Below are 20,495 nucleotides of genomic sequence, written 5' to 3' on the forward strand. Positions count from 1 at the left end.
ATGGGTACAATGAGAGAAAAACCATTTCTGGTGTCCCTCGTTGGCAAAATGCCAAACTCTCTCATACAAACTCAATATATCTCTCTCTCTGTCCCTCTCTCCCACCCACACCCACCCACCCACACACACACCCACACACCCACACCCACACCCACACACCCACACCCACACCCACACACACCCACACCCACACCCACACCCCCACACACCCACACACACCCTCCCTCCCTCCCTCTCTCTCAGAGAGAGAGAGAGAGAGAGAGAGAGAGAGAGAGAGAGATTTTCTAAAATGACTGACAAAGATATCGAGCCCATCACACGGAGAACAACATTTCCCTTCCATTCCATGGAGCAGAGCACACTGATGGGTTCCTGCCACACACAATGTGCTCTCTTTATAATATACTTAGTTATAGAGCACGCGGTATTTATCTGACATTACAAAACCAATATTTCAACCAGTTGAGTGAAATAACCCTTACATCAGGGACATGTCCATCCGCCTGAATGACGTGATAGTTTTCAGAGTAGATCATGAACACCATGCCCTCAGAAAATACCACATACAAGGACAGACTGGTTCTTCATTTATGAGTGAGTGAGTGAGTGAGTGAGTATGGTTTTACGCCGCTTTTAGCAATATTCCAGCAATATCACGGCGGGGGACACCAGAAATGGGCTTCACACATTGTACCCACCTTCATTTATGAGTGGTATCATTGTGGACGGATGGACATATCCCAGTATCCCCCTACCAACTGTTGCCATAGCAGCAAAATGTAGTCCTTATATTTCTTATCACGACATGCGCTATTGATATTTCCACAAAGTTCTGACAGTGAAAACAATTTATATCCAACAATCAATTAAATGACATCCAAAAGTTTCGAGAAAAGACCACCAGTTCAAATATCTATATCACTAAATGATACCAAATAGTTATCAAGAATTTATATTAGAACACCAACTCAATTCGGTGTATCCTGAACGCAGAACATATGGGAAAACAACAAGTACAGATGACATAAGCCTGCACAATTGATCCAATAGTATTGACAGCTCAACAATCAATAAACTCCTATACTATAAACACGATTATGTGTAAATACTGACATCCCACAACAAATACCAATACATCAGTATTGATACTTCATCAATGAATAGCCATAGCTCGCGTGCAAGAATTGACATCTGATCAATGCATAAATGCGTCCTCATTCCTTATCCAAGGGAGATCACACCAATTTCTAAACAATCCATCACTTTGTGAACAAATATACATTCACATAATAAAACCTATCAGACCGTTATGTTTTTCATTAAGTGCTTATCAGAATTGGTACACGTTCTATCAAACAAGGACCATTATATAGAAAGCATTAACTCAGTTCAATGGTGGTATCACCATTGTTCCAGCCTGATGCCTGACAGTGAATGGAACAGCAAGTGATTCAGCCACTGAGACTGTGGATACAATGGCCACCACCTTCGGTCAACCAACAGTCGACATGGGCCACAGTTGATACAGAGAGTGTTCAGAGCTTTAATTAGGAATAATTTACAATGAGCAGTTGCAAATCGATAATATTGTTGCAGGGAAGTTTACACAGAAAGATTTATGCTTGTTGGCAATAATTACAAGCCTCCATAATCTGAATGACTTGTTAATCAATCTTTATTAGCCTATAGAAAATGTTAATTGCCAAAAACTGTCAAGTCAGCATTTTTTTCTGTAAATGCATTGGTGTGTGTTTTTATATTTCAATGAATATCTCCTTCATTTTTAGCTTAAGTAGAACTTTCAGATAAGAATGTGCAGTGTGTGCCACTTGGGTAATTTTGTTATATGACAAGGACAATAGCAGTACAAATGAATATAAATAGACATCCATCAACATTAATATATCATCTTTGTATATATATAAAAAAAAGGGACAAAACCCTTTCCAAGTATCATAAGCATGTGTTTCTAAATCACTATGAAACAGTGATATACAGTCAAGTCTCATTAATCTGACACTCATTAATCCGCCAATCAGCTTTATCCGACACTAATGATGGGAACCGATTAAATCAGTGCTATTTAGACCCGTTAATCCAACAGTCTCGCACTCCAACCCTGACATACCTAATTTGCATGTAATACATGTATATTCTGTATCTAAATATACCTAGTGTTACCCAAAAGTCTAACTTAGTTCCCAGATGTCCAAACTAAACCGAGATTATGAACCATCATCAGCTGAAAGACCTTAAACCATAAGATGAAGAAACCATCATCACGTTAAACATATACACTAAACTACAGTCATGACGAACTCAAAGGGACCACTAATTTTAGGATGTAATAACCGTAGTCCGTTTTAAGCATATATACAGCATATATACAACAAGTGGCCAGGACCAAAATATAAGTTCATTATATCAGTCAGTTCTTCAGAAGCGTGTTCATTATAAACGTAGTTTACTGTACTGTCTTAATCCCACAATGCAAATAGGAGACATGTCTGTGGTTTGACCCACTTCCTGTGGCACCAAGGACGACCAATGTTCTTCTTTCTCCAGGCCACAGTAACACTGAGTTGTCAACAATATATTACTACATACCTTCAACCCGCAACTTGTGACCAGATGAACCTGTCACAAATCTAGTAATCCAGTTTAAATTAACATCTAGAAGAAACTAAGACTAGCAAGGACCTACCAGCATATTCGCCTTCTTCCATGATGGCAACTAACAGAACATGACACTAAAAAAAGCCTGAATGCTTTCACCAAATGTATAGTGGCTGAACCCTGCCAAGTAGGATGAATGACAACTAAAACAGACGAGCACATCATTACCAGGACGGGAAGTGCCACAACATACCACCAACAATACCAGTACCAACGTCTACATAGTGGGCCACCACAGAAATAGCATGGCACTGAGCACCGAGGTACAAGTACTAAAGGCTTTAGCGCTGTGGTGGTTACTACAAGACTGATTCCTGGACCTCACTATGTTCACGTCAAGGAGATTACCTTCCCAGGGGATATATGTTATCCATACCGCCTGTTGCCCCAGATGGTACTGATTTAGGGGTAACCTTGTACAACAAAGTTGTCGTATGGGACATTGTTGCAATGCAATGTGGAATAATTGTGTTATAACATGTGAGAAGGCTTATGGAGATCCTATAGGTGCTGTATCTGTTTGATGATAAAGTAAATGGAGGACTTGTTTGTGAAGAGGATGCTAAGGGACGCCATATGTCTGTGTGAGGAGCAAGGTGATTCCTAGAACACCATCTTGGCTTTTGGTGTGAGGGTTCTGCCAACCATGTCTATTGTGTTACACACTAACAGTGTATAGATTAGATACAAGGACAGACCACCATGCAAGACACACTTGGGATACACTTGTGTTTTCTCCATCAACATTCCTCTTCAAAATTCAACAAACAATCTCTGTTTGTTTATTATTTTGACTAAACATGAGTAGCAACAGCATCCGTGAAAGTGCCATGTTTCATCCTGATGTACAGCATACAAGTAGCGGAGATGTGATATTCACTTGGCATCAACAGAGTATTGCCTAATACATGATGCTCCTGAAGATTTAGTTCCTCAAAAAGCTTCCTAATTTGATCAGGCTTGTCACAAGTGATATATGTACTACCCAAAGAAGTTGCATGCCATGGCAGATTACAGTAACATGAAAGAATAACGTGTTCTTTAACTTCATTTGAGTAGTAAATTTGTAAATGATGAAAAAGCACGGAACAGACCAATGTATTTCAGTCAATATGAATGTCTTTTCCATACCATTTAGCATTTGAACATAATGACAAACATTGTTTCAAATTTATCTCCCAACTGTGATATAACATGGTATTCACTACGTCTCGGAGTGGCACGTCATGAAGAATCTCAGACAGCATGCCATGGCAATTATATAGCACAGAACTGCAATCAGTAAGTACAACAAACCTATTGTACTGACTACAAAGTATTGCTCTGTCTGGAGAGAGCAGTCTGTAACTTTAGTCCTACTGATGTGATCAAAAGTGATATATGTAATGGTGCTCCACCTACAATCTATCAAATATACTGCTTGAGGACAAGACTCAAATCAGTTTGGCAAGGACTGACAAAGTAACATTTCTTATATATCATACTTGTATACACTTAAGAAAATTAATATGTGTGTGGTTATCATAGAGGGACTATAATTGTGTTGCTAGCCAACTTGAGCCCAGAATGTCTATAATGTCTATATTTGTTAAAGGGATGCTACTTGATGTATATGGATACAGAACATTGGAGTTAACAGACAAGAAAAGTGAACCCTGACTTAAATCAAATGTGCAAGGGCTTCCAATTGGCCTGAGACTATTGTCCCCATAAGTCTTATCCTCATAACAAAAACACCCAAAATATACAAAAACTAAATTTATCTTACATTTAGATTCTTTAAAATCCCTCTTTTGACAAGAAGTTAATATTGCAATATTTTCCAAAGAAGTTCACTTTGAATATAATCTTCACCATAAAAATTCAATCACATAAAAAATGGACGTTATGACGAGTAGTTTAAAGAAGTGTTTAAATGTAATAGCTGTGTATGAAAAACAACACTTTTATAATATTTAATTAAGACTGACTCTTTAGCTACACCCATGTGGCTAATCTTAATCACGTTCTAATAATACAAACAGTTGTGAAAGCAATATGGTTCATGTTTTCGTCAACAGAGTATTTATACTCTCTTACTGCCTCAACATTTTCTGTTTTGCAAGAGTCTTACCGTTCGACATGTTTTCACTATTTTGCAAATCACATGTAAAATGGATTACTCCGAAAGTGAGAGTCAATATTTTCCTGGCAGCTATCTAAATACTCCACCGCGGTTCCCAGAACGATCATAACAAATACTTGCAACAGATCAAGCCATATTTTCTCAGTAAGCCATGTAAAACAAATATCGTGATTGCACAAACACGAATTACATGATGACAGGTGAGTGAGTGAGTGAGTGAGTGAGTGAGTGAGTGAGTGCTGCAAACACAAGATAAATAACATTTTCCGAAAGTTCTAAGCAGCAACTTGTTGCACAAGTTACAGTGTTTGACACTGACCTAAATTTGTCAGTGGTCCAAAGGACAAGCCTATTAAAAATACTCCTGGTCCTGTTCGATCTCGACTAAATACAATGGTGGTAACTGCAGATACTCTATCATGTTCAAACACCAATTGAGCATGTTTAATTAGAATGAATGACTGAGTAAGTTGGGTTTAACGCCGTTTTTAACTGTATTAACTGTTTTATCACAGCGTGTCAGCTTAATGTGGGAGGAAAGCCAGGAGTGATGCAGGTCTCAGACATTTACCACTTTGGTGAAACCCACGAGCACAGGTATGGTGCTGACAAACCTAGAAACATAATCGGGGCGAACTGGGATTCGAACCCAGGATTATATGTTTCTGGCGTGCCCAAGGAACGCAACTCTGCACAGTGAATCACAGCACCTTAGACGACTAGGCCATCAGTGTCTCCTGTACTTAGAATGAGAAACCAGTCAAGAAGGTAACCACTGCACCACACAGGGTTGTTTAGGTTGCTGGTTTTGCTCAGAGTTTAGGGTTTAGTTTGAAATCACCGATTTCAAAAGTCGTAAAACTTATTTAAGATTACTTTGTTCATCCCCAAAATAACACTAGACCACCGGACCAGCATCTTTTTAATTTTACTGGTCCACAAGGAAATATACCAGACTTGGACCAGCAGACCAGTGTTCGTGTCCAACATGTTACTACACTGTTTCTTCAGCCCTACCCAATAATACACCCACATCTTTGGCCACACTTTCTGAATCTTAGGCCACACATTTTTTTTTTTTCTCGTTTCACCATGAAATTAAAAAGTTTGGCCTTATGCTTCACAGATTTATCGCAGCTAGTCCACGCAACGGCGGTCGAAATGAAAACAAAAATATTATTTATTTATTTATTTATTTATTTATTTATTATATGAAAGTCATTCTGCTGTGGAGTTATAACTGGATTAGTAGAGAATCCACTGTAGTTATATCGTGGCACATCAGCCTTTTTTAAATGTCGGAGATATGTATCACTGGTTTGTGTGGCTGTTCCTGCTTGATGCATTGTTACCCCACAAGATACAAGCACACACGAGCAACAATTTCTGCCACTAATATGTCAAAAAGCAGCAATATTCATTGGGAATTTCATCAGTTTCAGGAAATTATGGACTATGTTTAAGAAAACAAATAATACCTTCCAATCAACACAAATTTTGAAATCCAAACCTATCTGGTACTCAAAATGTTCAATGTTATCTGCAGGATATATCAGGAATGAAACAAATAGAAAATATGACACATTATGACAAACTAAATGTTGATCAGTTCCAATTCTACATGATCTTCCCTGTGGGCATGCTGCGGCACAAGAGGCACCCAGTGACCCATGCTTGTTGACTTGAGTGGGAGGTTTAACATCCTTCTGAACAGTATTTGATGCTTGATGTGGGAGTATTTCAGTTATATCACAGTGTCAGCTTGATGTGGGAGTATTTCAGTTATATCACAGTGTCAGCTTGATGTGGGAGTATTTCAGTTATATCACAGTGTCAGCTTGATGTGGGAGCATTTCAGTTATATCACAGTGTCAGCTTGATGTGGGAGTATTTCAGTTATATCACAGTGTCAGCTTGATGTGGGAGTATTTCAGTTATATCACAGTGTCAGCTTGATGTGGGAGTATTTCAGTTATATCACAGTGTCAGCTTGATGTGGGAGTATTTCAGTTATATCACAGTGTCAGCTTGATGTGGGAGTATTTCAGTTATATCACAGTGTCAGCTTGATGTGGGAGTATTTCAGTATATCACAGTGTTTCAGCTTAATGTGTGAGTATTTCAGTTATATCACAGTGTCAGCTTGATGTGGGAGCATTTCAGTTATATAACAGTGTCAGCTTGATGTGGGAGTATTTCAGTTATATTACAGTGTCAGCTTGACGTGGCGTATTCCAGTTATATCACAGTGTCACCTTGATGTGGGAGTATTTCAGTTATATAACAGTGTCAGCTTGATGTGGGAGTATTTCAGTTATGTCAGAGTGTCAGCTTGATGTGGGAGTATTTCAGTTATATCTTTCACAGCAGAGAAATGGTGCTGACAAAGCCAGACATAATCAGAGTGAATGTATGATTCAAACCCAAGGCAATGCAGAGTTGCTTCTCTTAGGGCTACCAGATACATACTGTGTTTTTGGCAGGCCTAAGAGAGGCAACTCTGCATTGCTAATTGCCGCACCTCGACAGCTGGGCCACGTATGTCCCCAGTAGACTTCAGTGGGCTCAGAGGGTAACAATGTGCTACATGGCTTTGTATGTCTCAATCACTGTTCCCAGATGGCATGGATGGGTACTATCAACTATCAACTATCAACTTGCCCAAACCTGGTTACAGCTTGAATATGCTGTCTGCAACCACAAACAAGACTCACTAACTCAATTACTCCCAATCCCACCTACTCACTCAGGCGTTCGGGTAGCTTGGTGGTTAAAGCTTTCGCTCGTCACACCGAAGACCCAGGTTCAATTCCCGACATGGGTACAATGTGTGAAGCCCATTTCTGATGTCCCCCGCCGTGATATTGCTGGAATATTGCTAAAAGCGGCGTAAAACCAAACTCACAATCCCACCCACCCACCTACTCTACTCCATCAGATCGCAGGTACATTTGTAACATATATATATGAAACAATACATTAGACACAGCATGATGCCTATCGCATTGTAATACTGAGTTTAACATTGCAGAGCACTTGTGCCTCAGTGCGTCGTTTCAGCATCTGTCATGTGCCGCTGTGCATAAAAGCAGTAGGTAGGAAGCCGTGAGTTGGGCTAGGTCTAGCAGAGCATCTGACAAGATGCTACTTTCCCTATGACTTACTGCACTCCCACTGCAGCGTCAGGTAAACATATCTGCCGATAGGTGGGTAAATATTTACTACAAGTCAACCCGAGCACATGTGTCAGACAAACACAGAAACATGCCGAGGGAAGCACCAGTCATGCCGCCTGGTGGAACCAGAACATGAGACTGTGTTCAGTCTCTTCTTCATAAACAAGAAACAGGATAATCCAATATTATGGTAGTTTCATTCCACAGAAGGCATTTAATTAACAGAAAAAATATCATCCTTCATATTTCTACTGGAATCTTGGAATATCTGCAAGCACTTCATTGACAGAGACCGGTGAAGATCCGGGTTAGTATTGGTCTTCAGACCTGTGAAGTTCAGGGGTAGAATGGGTCTTCAGCAACCCATGCTTGCCCTAAAAGGCGACTATGCTTGTTGTAAGAGGCGGTCAGGCAGTCAGGCTTGCATGTCATTGTATCTCAATTGCATGAATCAATGCTTTTGATGTCAATCACAGGATTGTCTGGTCCAGACTTGATTATTTACAGACAGCTGTAATATAGCTGGAATATTGCGGCATTAAATTACAAAGAAACAAAACAAATCATGACAGATCTTCTTTAAGTGTAAGCTAAATTGAAAATACAGGTTTGTCAGTGCATCATTATCAGACTGGCTGGCCTAGTCATCCGAGTCACTGTAAATCGCTGTGCAGAGTTGCGTCCCTTGGACACGCCAGAAACCAATGATCGTGAAATGAGCGCCAGACAGAGAAGAACAAGTACCATCTTCTAACATCTTTTGGTATGACGCAGCCGGGTATCAGTATATTTATTCAGTATACTAAGGGCTATTTGGTTCAAGGCCGCCATGTTGAATGTGGATGTCTGCCGAATTTACGTTCAGAAGAGGCATTTTGATTGGGTCTTAATCTCAAGCTCATGACCGAGAGAAAGTCTGTTCTCTGTGATAATAGAGTTGGAGATAGTTACAGTATTTGTGAAACAAACTTGTCTTCTCTCGCTTGACATATAATGTAATTTCTCTGATACTGCATGAAATGTTAAATAGCGCACATTCAAAAGAGATAGGTCAGGTCACCAACAAAGATTGTAATGGTTCCATGTGCTTTTACACAAGTTAACCTTGCTCATTTGGTGAGTGAGTGAGTGAGTTGGGATTATGACTGCTTTGAACAGTATTCCAGTAGTGAGTGAGTGAGTTTGGTTTTACGCCGCTTTTAGCAATATTCCAGCAATATCACGGCGGGGGACACCAGAAATGGGCTTCACACATTGTACCCATGTCGGGAATCGAACCCGGGTCTTTGGCGTGACGAGTGAACGCTTTAACCACGTGGCTACCCGACCGCCCCAGTATTCCAGTAATATCACGGCACGTCAGCTCACTGTGAAAGGAAAGGACCACCTAGGTGTAACTTCAGTGTATGGAGCTGAAAAACCTAGACACATAATGGGGGCGATGCAATCAGGGGATTGTGGTATGTGCTCACCACAGCTGTCACTGTAGTGGACATTTTCACTACTTGACTGAGCAATGTTTTGCTCATATTTTGACAAGGTTACCAAGAATAAAGACACCATCATCCAGGGTTGGTGGCTGTCACAACCACTTGATCAACTGACCACATGACTACTTGATCACTTGACCACATGACTACACTTGACGTAGAACTTGATAAGGAATGTTCAATTCAGTGAACAATTACATCAAATTAATACATCTGAATTCATGATCAGAAGAGGAGAAGCAACATTTAGTTCATTCTTGTAGAGTTGGGACGGATAACTCGGGTCCTCGGGTAGGTTCTGAGTAGGATCCAGGTACCTACAGTACTACCAGGACCTGTGGTTAGTCACATGATATATTGTTTAAGGACAAAACTCACTATAGCTCAGTGGTTACACTACAAGTCGCTAATGCTCGCATTTCTTTCTGACAAGGCACACATTCCTTTTGACTTGTATATGTTTGAGTAAAGATAAAGCTTCAGTCAACTTCAGTGATCTTCAGTGATACGCATGATCTGATCGTCTCGTACATGTAACCAAATAGTTTTTGCCAGGGCTGCGGTAAAACAATTCCCAATCAGACATCAAATATCCAACTCTCGAGACCTACAGTGGGTACCCGGGTAGGGTCGGGTTATAGGGGGTCGGGTAACCGGGTAGTAAATTTGGACTCATCCCAGCCCTACAATTTTCACAGATCCAGCTTCTTTTGGGAATTTGTTTATTTTGAATTCCAAGATGCCTGTCAGGTGTTGGCGGTTTTCAGGAGACCCCGCTCAGTCTAGGTGGAGCTGGAATAAGCTGTCAGTATGCCAGAGCCTCCAGAACCCTGTGAATCTCCTGGGCCTCATCTCACTTCTTACTTTCACTGCCATCAGCTAGACGGAACTCATTTAATTGTGCCCTTCCCACGAGACAATCCACCCTAATTGTGTGGACCCTCTGGGACAAACATGCATGGCTCTCACGTTCCTCCCATGCTAGGCCTTCATTCAGTCTGTGTCTTGAACTATACATGCCAGGAATTCACTACAAAAAACCTGCATCCTCTCTTCCCATTTTCCTCATCGTTGAACGCTTTCCTTCTTCTACAACAATTCGAGAAACATAAAAATAATTTCTTTTGAAAGGGTACAAAAACACTGACTGAATTTACAGGAGAGACTTTTTATTTCTCTTAAGTCAACCGATCCAAAATACAAATGTAGCAGAATGAAGGGGAAGTAATCCATCAAATGAATCAAATCAATCCACTAAAACTTTCTTTTCTTCATTATCACCTGAGGCAAAAGTCTCATCTGTTACAATAGTTAGTTCTCCATTGCAGAGAAGTAGGAAGACTTGTTCAAAAGTTTATCAGCATTTATGCCCCCCATTATCACATGACTGAGAGAGGACCTAGCCGCTCACTATCATCACAGGCTAATCCCTCCCATTTATGATCTTTGATATTCACCCACACTTCTCCTTTTTCCATATTGATTTCTGGGGTCTCCAGACTTAGGGTCGCCACCCTGTCTGCTCGCAAAGTCTCCCAAGTGAAAAAAAACCTAGCATTATCATATTTGCAAAATGCTCAATAAAGATGGAATTTGTTTAGTGAAATGTTTTTGCCAGGAAAGAGAAAAAACAATCATCACATGAATCTTGAAGAAGTCCGTGACTCTGATGGTTTAGTGTTGCCATGATGCTGTGGAAGAATCCATATACTGTTATTAAGACTGTAGATCCTTGTTGAAATGTCTGGGCTTGTGTGATGTTTCGTAACCCCCACAGACTTAGCTGTCTGAATTATTCAAGTTATTTCACGCTTTGTTAGTTCAGGGTTACAACATTGAACGCGTTAGTAAAGCTTTCAAAAAGTTTTATGGCAGACATGTGGAGCATATGTCTTCCAAATTTGTGTCCAGTGACCAAAATGATGTCCAATGCAATTTCCTATTTTGACTTGTCTGGGAGAAAAACTGACTTGCCTTTGCATGTGTTTGTCACGGATGCATCGTCATGTAACCACTATAGTGATACAATAGGACAAATGGTGCTGACAAGCAAAGAAAATAATCTGGTGATTCTGAACAAACCAGCAGATCCTGATGCATCCAAGGGACACAACTTTTCCAAAGTTATAGCTCTTTCAAGACGATCGACCTTAGTTTCAGTTCTGAGAAACAATGTAAATTGCCACTGTACTAGTCATGAAAACATACGTATCAATGCTTGAGGAGTTAAACAAACATGAGCTTCTGAAAACCTTGACTACCAACACATGCATAAGTAGTTCGCATCAATTTGCTTCACCCTTGACCTTCAAAACTAGGTGGCCTGTTCACAGAGAACATTCTTTATGAAACCTTCACAAAAAATAAAAACATCCGTCATTCATTGTCACACAATTCCCATGCGACACAACATTAATCTGAGAACAGGAATAACCAAGAAACTCACTATCAGGCAACTTGTCACAATGTAGAACATGCATCATAGGTGCCATTTGCACTCTAGTCCATAATAATGTTCGTCTTTTGCTGACAGACCAGTGAAGATCCAGGGTAGAATAAGTCATCAGCAACCCATGCTTGCCCCAAAAGGCGACAATGCTTGTCTTAAGAGGCGACTAACGTGATCGGGTGGTCAGGCCCAATGACTTGCTTGATGCATGTCATATTCCAACTGCATGGATCGATGTTCATGATGTCAATCACTGGATTGTCTGGTCTAGACTAGATTGACAGACCGCCATCACATAACTGGAATATTGCTGAGTGCAGCATCAAATAACCAACAAACAAATCCTTTGTTGACAACAATATACACTACTCAAAAGAAGTTACAAAACACCTGCTTTTTTCATATGACTACAGGTGGCACAGGTGGCCCAGTCGTCTAAGGCGCAATGATTCACTGTGAAGAGTTGCGTCCCTTGGGCGCGCCAGAAACCTATGATTGTGGATCTTAATCCCAGTTCACCCCGATTATGTTTCTAGGTTTGTCAGCACCGTTCCCGTGCTCGTGGGTTTCACCGAAGTGGTAAACATCTGAGACCTGCATCACTTCGGGCTTTCTTCCCACATTAAGCTGACACGCCGCGATATAACTTGAATACTGTTAAAAGCGGCGTTAAACCCAACTCACTCACTCACTCACTCACTCATATGACTACAGTTAGTCTGTGATGGCTGGTGGGTATTGCAACACAGCTTTCCATTTGTGGGTGTTCCTTAACTTGTCTTGAGTAGTATAGAATATAAGTCTAACCAGTAGTTGATACCACTTGAGCTATAACTCTGGACACTAGGTAACATCTGGCACACAAGTAGCCAGGGGCCTGATCCACAAAGTGTTCGTAGCATTACGACCTGTCGCAACTTTACAGTTTATCATCGGCTTACAAATACCATAGTGCTACGAACGCTTTGTGGATTGGGAGCCAGGTCACATATTGTTTCACTCAATATATTCGCTAGCTCTACGTGAAGCAGAGTTGACTTAAAGGCACTTGCAGTGGACTCTTACATCAATATTCCCCATCTAAGTGAGCTGGCATTTGTGGAGGACATACAGTTGCCTCTTGCTTGACTCTGACCATAGACATTCTGAAAAGCTCCTTGTTCACGTCGCCAAACAACATTAAAGGTGCATCAAAAGACCATTTTTGGTTAGGATGTCCAAGCTGCCATGAGGGTTGATGAGACTCTACTTACAATTTATTTAAGAACCGACATTCACTTTGAGTTCAGTGGAGTATGAACCTTCAAAGAGTGAGGGACGAACTGTATGAATGTCGGAGCATTCAAAATGTGAATATGAGGATTTAATATAATTTTGGTTAACAGTGTCTGCGTTTACGGCGTCCCATATACAAAATTATGCACTAAAAGGCTGGGATGCAAAAAAAGAAACTTACAGGCGTCCCCTTACGCATTTTTCATTTTGAAAAAAAGTTTACTTTGTGCACATGTTATTGTTGTTTTGTTTCTCTTGCCCCCCAAAATCGATGTGATACACACATAAAAACAGACACTTTATTTGTGCTCAGAATGGCTTAAAATACACCATTTCAGGTCAACATTTGAAAAAATTACATGGGTGGTAGCATGCACCCATCCCCCCCCCCCTCCCTCCCTCCCAAAGATAGCTTCGCGCCTGCGTCGCTTGTGGCTAACATGTTCAAGGGGACCCCATTATTTTGGAGACCAATGCAACATTGGTTAACATGTCATAAGTTGTTTGACCACAATAAAGTATTAATTAACTTGAACTTTGATCATCTCATTCAACCACGTTGTATTTGAACACTACTTTGCTTGTTAATTTGTTATCCCTTGTATATACAAATCACATGAAGAATTTGAATGGTACAATGATATTATGTGGGCGACTGATTTGAAGAAAACAGTGAGTGAGTATGGTTTAATGCCGCTTTAAATAATCTTCCAGCATTATCATGACAGTCCACACCAAAAATTAGCTTCTAACATTTTAGTTATATGGGGAATCAAACCCAGGCCTTTGGAGTGACGAGCAATTACTTTAACCACTGGGCTACCCATTGGGTGAAAAAATTAAACAAAACAAAACAAATCTCCCTAGCTCCCAATTACAGGCCCACTCTACAGTTACAGACGACCTTAAGTGACCTCCGCCATCAGTCTGATGAGCACCTGTAATGATGGTAATAACATCAGTCCTCGGGGAGGGAGGTATAACATGCGTCTGGCAAATCTCACCATGGGATAAACATACCAGGTCATCAACAAGACAGCAGCTCACACTTCCTCACGGACAGAGTCATTCACATTCCATGCAAAAAACAGGATACCTTTGGAAATGGGATCAAGGTGGAGAAATTGTCTTTGGAGTTACTTCCAGCAGAACTTCATTCAATTATTATGAGAAAGTTTGTGAATCAATGTGAGTCTTAGTTTTGTCGGGAGGCTTGTCAATGATTGAATCTGGACCAGATAACGATATACTGAAAACATGACAGAACAATCAACTAAGCCACCTGGTTTTATTCAGTCTCTCTGAGAACATGTTCTTCCTCAGAACCCATAAGGCTTTTTACCTCATGTTAAACAAAGTGAGGAAAGAGTGAGGGAGTGAGTGAGTTGGGTTTAACGCCGCTTTTAACATTATTGCAGTACTGCGTGTCAGCTTAATGTGGGAGGAAGGCCCGAGGTGATGCAGGTCTCAGACATTTACCACTTCGGTGAAACCCATGAGTAAGACTATGGTGCTGACAAACCTAGGAACATAATTAGGGCGAACCAGGATTCGGACCCACAATCATAGGTTTCTGGCGTGCTCAAGGGACGCAACTCTGCACAGCGAATCACGGCTCCTTAGACGACTGGGCCACCCATGCCCCCAAGGAAAGAGGCATTGTGAGAATGTTAAGGAAATACTATCAATACATTATCAAGGTACAAAACACTGTAACATCTCCACAAAGAAATCTCTTGCACTTTATGACCAACAGATGAAGATGTTCCAAAACAATATGTAGCTCCAGCTATATGACAGCGGTCCGTAAATAATCAAGTCTGGACCAGACAATCTAATGATTGATATCATGAGCACCGATCTACGCAATTGGGATAAGATGATATGCATCAACCAAATCAGTGAACCTGACCACCCGGTCCCGTTAGTTGCCTCTTACGACAAGCACAGCCGCCTCTTAAGACAAGCATGGGTAGCTGAAAACCAATTCTAACCCCGATCTTCACTGGTCACACTTATAAACTGATTCAAAGACGACCAGTCATTGTTTTGTCCCCTCAATGCCGAGCGCCAGACAGGGCAACAAGTACCATCTTTGGATGTCTTTTGGTATGATGTGGCTGGAGATCAACCATACATGAGACCAAGAAGGCGGTAAAATCACATCAGGAACATCTACATATTGTATGTGGAACTTCAATACATCCTATCATTCATAAATCTGGAATTTGTTACCCAGGCAATTTCTCTGGAAATGGTACTGTCCCGAATAATCGTTGGACTAGGTTTGGGGTAATTGGTAGCCTCAGCAAGTCGTTCAAACTCCACTTTGTTTGTCTGCTATCCATCTTTGATCTTATGATATAGATGAATCTAACAGTGACACATCACCCCAAGTTATACTGATGAGAAAATGCCCCAATTTCCCAAATGGAACCACTTGAACTGCTAGAGCTTGACTGGTAATGGGCACCAAAGTGTGGAGCAGGGGCTTCCTGGGGCTGGTCATTTATTATTGGGGGGTGGGATGAGTTTGGGGTCAGCTTGGTCTTAGGACTATCCCGCCCCCAAAATTTAATGTAACATTTTGTGACTACAAACTTTAGGACAAGCATGGGTTGCTGAAGACCTATTCTACCCCGGATCTTCACGGTCCTTTTGCAATGACAAAGGCATTAAAATACAACACGAAAGCACTGTATGACTCTTCACTCCAAACACACACACACACACACCCCCACCCCCACCCCCATCCCCCACCCCCACCCCCACCCCCACCCCCCCACTGGGCCAGGTTATAAGGCTAAAACCATCTCAATGGTCTAGTGGTAGAGCGTCAGCCCGCCCGTCCGCCGCATTTTACCACAAGACCGTAAAAGATGGTACTTGTTGTACCTTGTTTGTACGGCACTCGGTATTAACGGATTAAAACAAGGACTGGTCGGCTCAGAGTCAGTTTACTGTGTCTGAGTGGAATATATACACGTTAAACTGTGGCATGGCATCTCAGTGGGCTAGCACAATAAACTCGGCATCTGTCCTGACAGACAGACAGTGCAATAATCTTGGAGCCGACATTAAACCCCATTTCACCTCACCCATAAGGAGGATATGGTGTCTGGAGAGCATAATGCACCAATTACATCAAAACACATTCATTAGAGACAAACAAATATTATTTATTCATGTTTATTTGCTTTCGAATGTGAAGAATCTTGATCTTGATCTAATAAGACTCATTAAGACATGTATAATTAAGCTAATTAGATGAGCTCTATCCATGCAGATCTGGTTGGAGAGTCAGGTTATCCACATCCACTGCCCCATTACTATCGCTCAACAACACGTGGTGTTCGTCAGAGCAATTAGCTCTCTCCAATCTATATAACCACCATTGCAGAAAGTACAAAATGTCTATCTGTAGACACTTCGATCAGGTCATTAGTCGATTAGCTCAAATAAATTCTTTCATGGTATTCAACACAGACAATTAACCGTCCCTATTTGCACCGAAATTGATAACTAAAACCCATGTTGGAAAGAAAATAAATATTTAAAGTTAATTAATATTGTTTTGTTAACACAGCTCACAATAGAAGGCTGATTGCTTTCTGCAAAGTAGGGGTGGATTCCTATGGCAGAATTAGATAGAGTGCTGATCTAGATAACAAGAACTATGAAATCAGTCCACAGTATGTCTGATGCATATATATTGTATGGATACTTAAGTGCTCAATTGAACATTTTGGACGGATACCATCAACAATCAGAAATGATAACACAAGGTACATCTTGTCTGAAAATGGATATTTGCCAGCAAAAAAAATTTACAGGAAGAGGGAGGCTTGTTCATAACAAAAATTTACGGGAAGAGGGAGGCTTGTTCATAACAAAAATTTACAGGAAGAGGGAGGCTTGTTCATAACAAAAATGAAAACTTGTGGATTGAGCTACAATGAACATGTAGATAGTGTTGGACAGAGAATGGTTTTACTCCAATATCTGAAATATCTCAATGAGGACACCAGTGAGTGAGAATTGTTTATACGCCGCTTTCAGCAATATTCCAGCAATATCATGGCGGCGGACACAAGAAATTGGCTTAAAAAATTGTACGCATGAGGGGAATCGAATCTGGGTCTTCGGCCTGCCGAGCACATACTTTAACCACTAGGCTACCCCACTGCCCCCAATGGGACACCAATACCAGGCTTCACACATTGAACAAGTGAGGAATCAAACCAAGACCTTTAGTGTGGCAAGTACCTTATCCACTGACCTCAGCTCCTACATGGAATAAGGATAGAAGTCGGTCATATGGTAGTGGAATATATCCTGTACTTCATGACAAGGGGGATAAAGAATCTATGAAATGACAATGGTTATAAATGATATCTGACAGGAAGGTTATACCATATTAATAATAAATTAGTATTTATTAATTATATTTTGTCAAAGTATTTTTTGCAAAACAAAACGAAAGTGCAAAATACAAAATAATGGGTAAGAAATAATAATTGCTATACCATACAGTTTTCCCTGGTTATAACACCCCTGATTATACTGCCACCCTGTTAAAATGCCCCTGATAAAACTGTCACCCTGGTTATAACACCCCTGATTATACTGTCACCCTGGTTATAATGCCCCTGATAAACAGTCACCTTGGTTATAATGCCCTTGTTAATACTGCCAACCTGGTTATAATGCACCTGATTATACTGTCACCTTGGTTATAATGCCCCTGATTATACTGCCAACCTGGTTATAATGCCCCTGATTATACTGTCACCTTGGTTATAATGCACCTGATTATACTGTCACCTTGGTTATAATGCCCCTGATTATACTGTCACCATGGTTATAATGCCCCTGATTATACTGCCACCCTGGTTATAATGCACCTGATTATACTGTCACCTTGGTTATAATGCCCCTGATTATACTGCCAACCTGGTTATAATGCCCCTGATTATATTGCAACCCTGGTTATAAGGCCCCTGATTATACTGTTCTCCTGGTTATAATGCCCCTGATTATACTGTCACCCTGGTTATATTGCCCCTGATTATACTGTCACCCTGATTATAACGCCCCTGATTATACTGCCACCCTGGTCATAATGCCCGATTATACTGTCACCCTGGTTATAATGCCCCTGATTATACTGTCAACCTGGTCACAATGCCCCTGATTATACTGTCAACCTGGTTATAATGCCCCTGATTATACTGTCACCCTGGTTATAATGCCCCTTATTATACTGTCACCCTGGTTATAATGCCCCTGATTATACTGTCACCCTGGTTATAATGCCCCTGATTATACTGCAACACTGGTTATAACGCCCATGATTATGCTGCCACCCTGGTCATAATGCCCGATTATACTGTCACCCTGGTTATAATGCCCCCGATTATACTGTCAACCTGGTCACAATGCCCCTGATTATACTGTCAACCTGGTTATAATGCCCCTTATTATACTGTCACCCTGGTTATAATGCCCCTTATTATACTGTCACCCTGGTTATAATGCCCCTGATTATACTGTCACCATGGTTATAATGCCCCTGATTATACTGCAACACTGGTTATAATGCCCATGATTATACTGTCACCCTGGTTATAACCCCCATGATTATACTGTCACCCTGGTTATAACGCCCCTGGTTATACTGTCACCCTGGTTATAAGGCCCCTGATTATACTGTCACCCTGGTTATAATGCCCCTGATTATACTGTCACCCTGGTTATAATGCCCCTGATTATACTGCAACACTGGTTATAACGCCCATGATTATACTGTCACCCTGGTTATAACGCCCCTGATTATACTGTCACCCTGGTTATAACGCCCCTGATTATACTGTCACCCTGGTTATAATGCCCATGATTATACTGTCACCCTGGTTATAATGCCCCTGATTATACTGTCACCCTGGTTATAACGCCCCTGGTGTTATGCCATCCTGGTGACAATGCTCATGCCAATGTTTTTCAAATCAAACATTCCAATTCCCTGGTAATAATGCATTTCTAAAAACATTGACAGCGAATTGGCAGTGTAGTTGATTTTTTGGAGATAAATCTGTCTTCTATATCAACATACTATTGTAATTGCATTGATCTCTTTTGTTTTCACAGCTAATCCTCTCACATGTCCAATCCCTGAGCAGTTGTCACATGTTAAGATGTTTCCCACCACCTACAACAATAACACACTTACTGCCCTTGACAGTGTTCAACAAAAACACTGTTCCGCTGGTCCAAGCCTAGTGTATTTCCTCCAGGACCAGTAAAATTAAATAGATGCTGGTTCTGTGGTCAAGGGTTATATTTGAGATGAACAAAATAATCTTAAATAAATTGTACGAGTTTTGAAATCAGTGATAGATCGATAGAGTGAGTGAGTGAGTGAACCACTAGGCTACCCCACCACCCCTGTAATTAGACAATGACACATTCAAGCAATTACTAGGTCTGCAGGCTTACAACACTGTACCTGCTGAGAATCCAACATGAAATAAAGTCATTAGTCTCTTGTTATTGGATCAGATCCACAAACCCAATTTAACATTATAAATGGAGAGAGATAAAATGGAAATGAACACTTCTATGTTACCCCAGCAACATGCCTCTTGGTGATTACTGTGTGTGTATAACAGAATGGCAATTACCCAGTATATATGATGCTCAAATTGCCATCCATATTTCATCAAATTGAGCAGTCAAAGCTTATTACATGCATAATAAATCAAGAGTCTGGTCCCTTGTCCTTGAGAATTTTCACTTTGCCAGAGAAAATCTGTGATCCGACAAATAACAACATAATGTCCTCATGGGCTACAAGTCAGACGGCGGTCTGTAAATAATCGAGTCTGGATCAGACAATCCAGTGATTAATATCATGAGCATCGATCCACACAATTTTCTGTAGAAAGGAGCCAGCTTATGTACCGGATACACTTTCATGAAAGTATTTTTCAGATTGTGGTCTGTCAGAAACATTCGCCTGAATGACGGTCCGGTTGATTCCTGAAAGTTCCTGAAAGTTTGGAAGTTGCCACGACTACAGCCATTAGTGTTATATAATATGTAAGGAGTATTATAAATGCAACAGAAGCCATTATAATTTAATTGTTTTTGTTTTAGTTATCACGAAATAATTTCATTAATAGCATGACTGAAGTAACTCAGGTATGACATGTCACATTCAAGAAAAAATAGTTTGAAAAGACGACAGCATAAAATAATACTGACATCCATTTCCTTATGACAGCAAGTTGGGCAGGCCAAATCCC

General features: G+C 40.7%; 1 protein-coding gene across 3 annotated transcripts in view; it reads right to left on the reverse strand.

Moving 5' to 3' along the window:
- Positions 1 to 20,495, reverse strand: part of LOC124139362 (Kv channel-interacting protein 4-like) — a 500,624-nt gene that overhangs the window by 456,783 nt on the left and 23,346 nt on the right. The window contains exon 1 of one of the 3 annotated variants that reach the window (XM_048402597.1): positions 2,705 to 2,732. The exons of the other annotated variants lie outside the window; for them this stretch is intronic. Within the exon in view, the coding sequence (XP_048258554.1) occupies positions 2,705 to 2,726 (22 nt within the window). The 5' untranslated portion in view covers positions 2,727 to 2,732. Of the gene's footprint in view, positions 1 to 2,704; positions 2,733 to 20,495 lie in introns of those variants that run through there. 3 annotated transcript variants of the gene reach the window in all.

Source organism: Haliotis rufescens, unplaced genomic scaffold, assembly GCF_023055435.1.
Source record: "Haliotis rufescens isolate VD_foot unplaced genomic scaffold, xgHalRufe1.0.p SCAF_27, whole genome shotgun sequence".
NCBI classification, from domain to species: domain Eukaryota; kingdom Metazoa; phylum Mollusca; class Gastropoda; order Lepetellida; family Haliotidae; genus Haliotis; species Haliotis rufescens.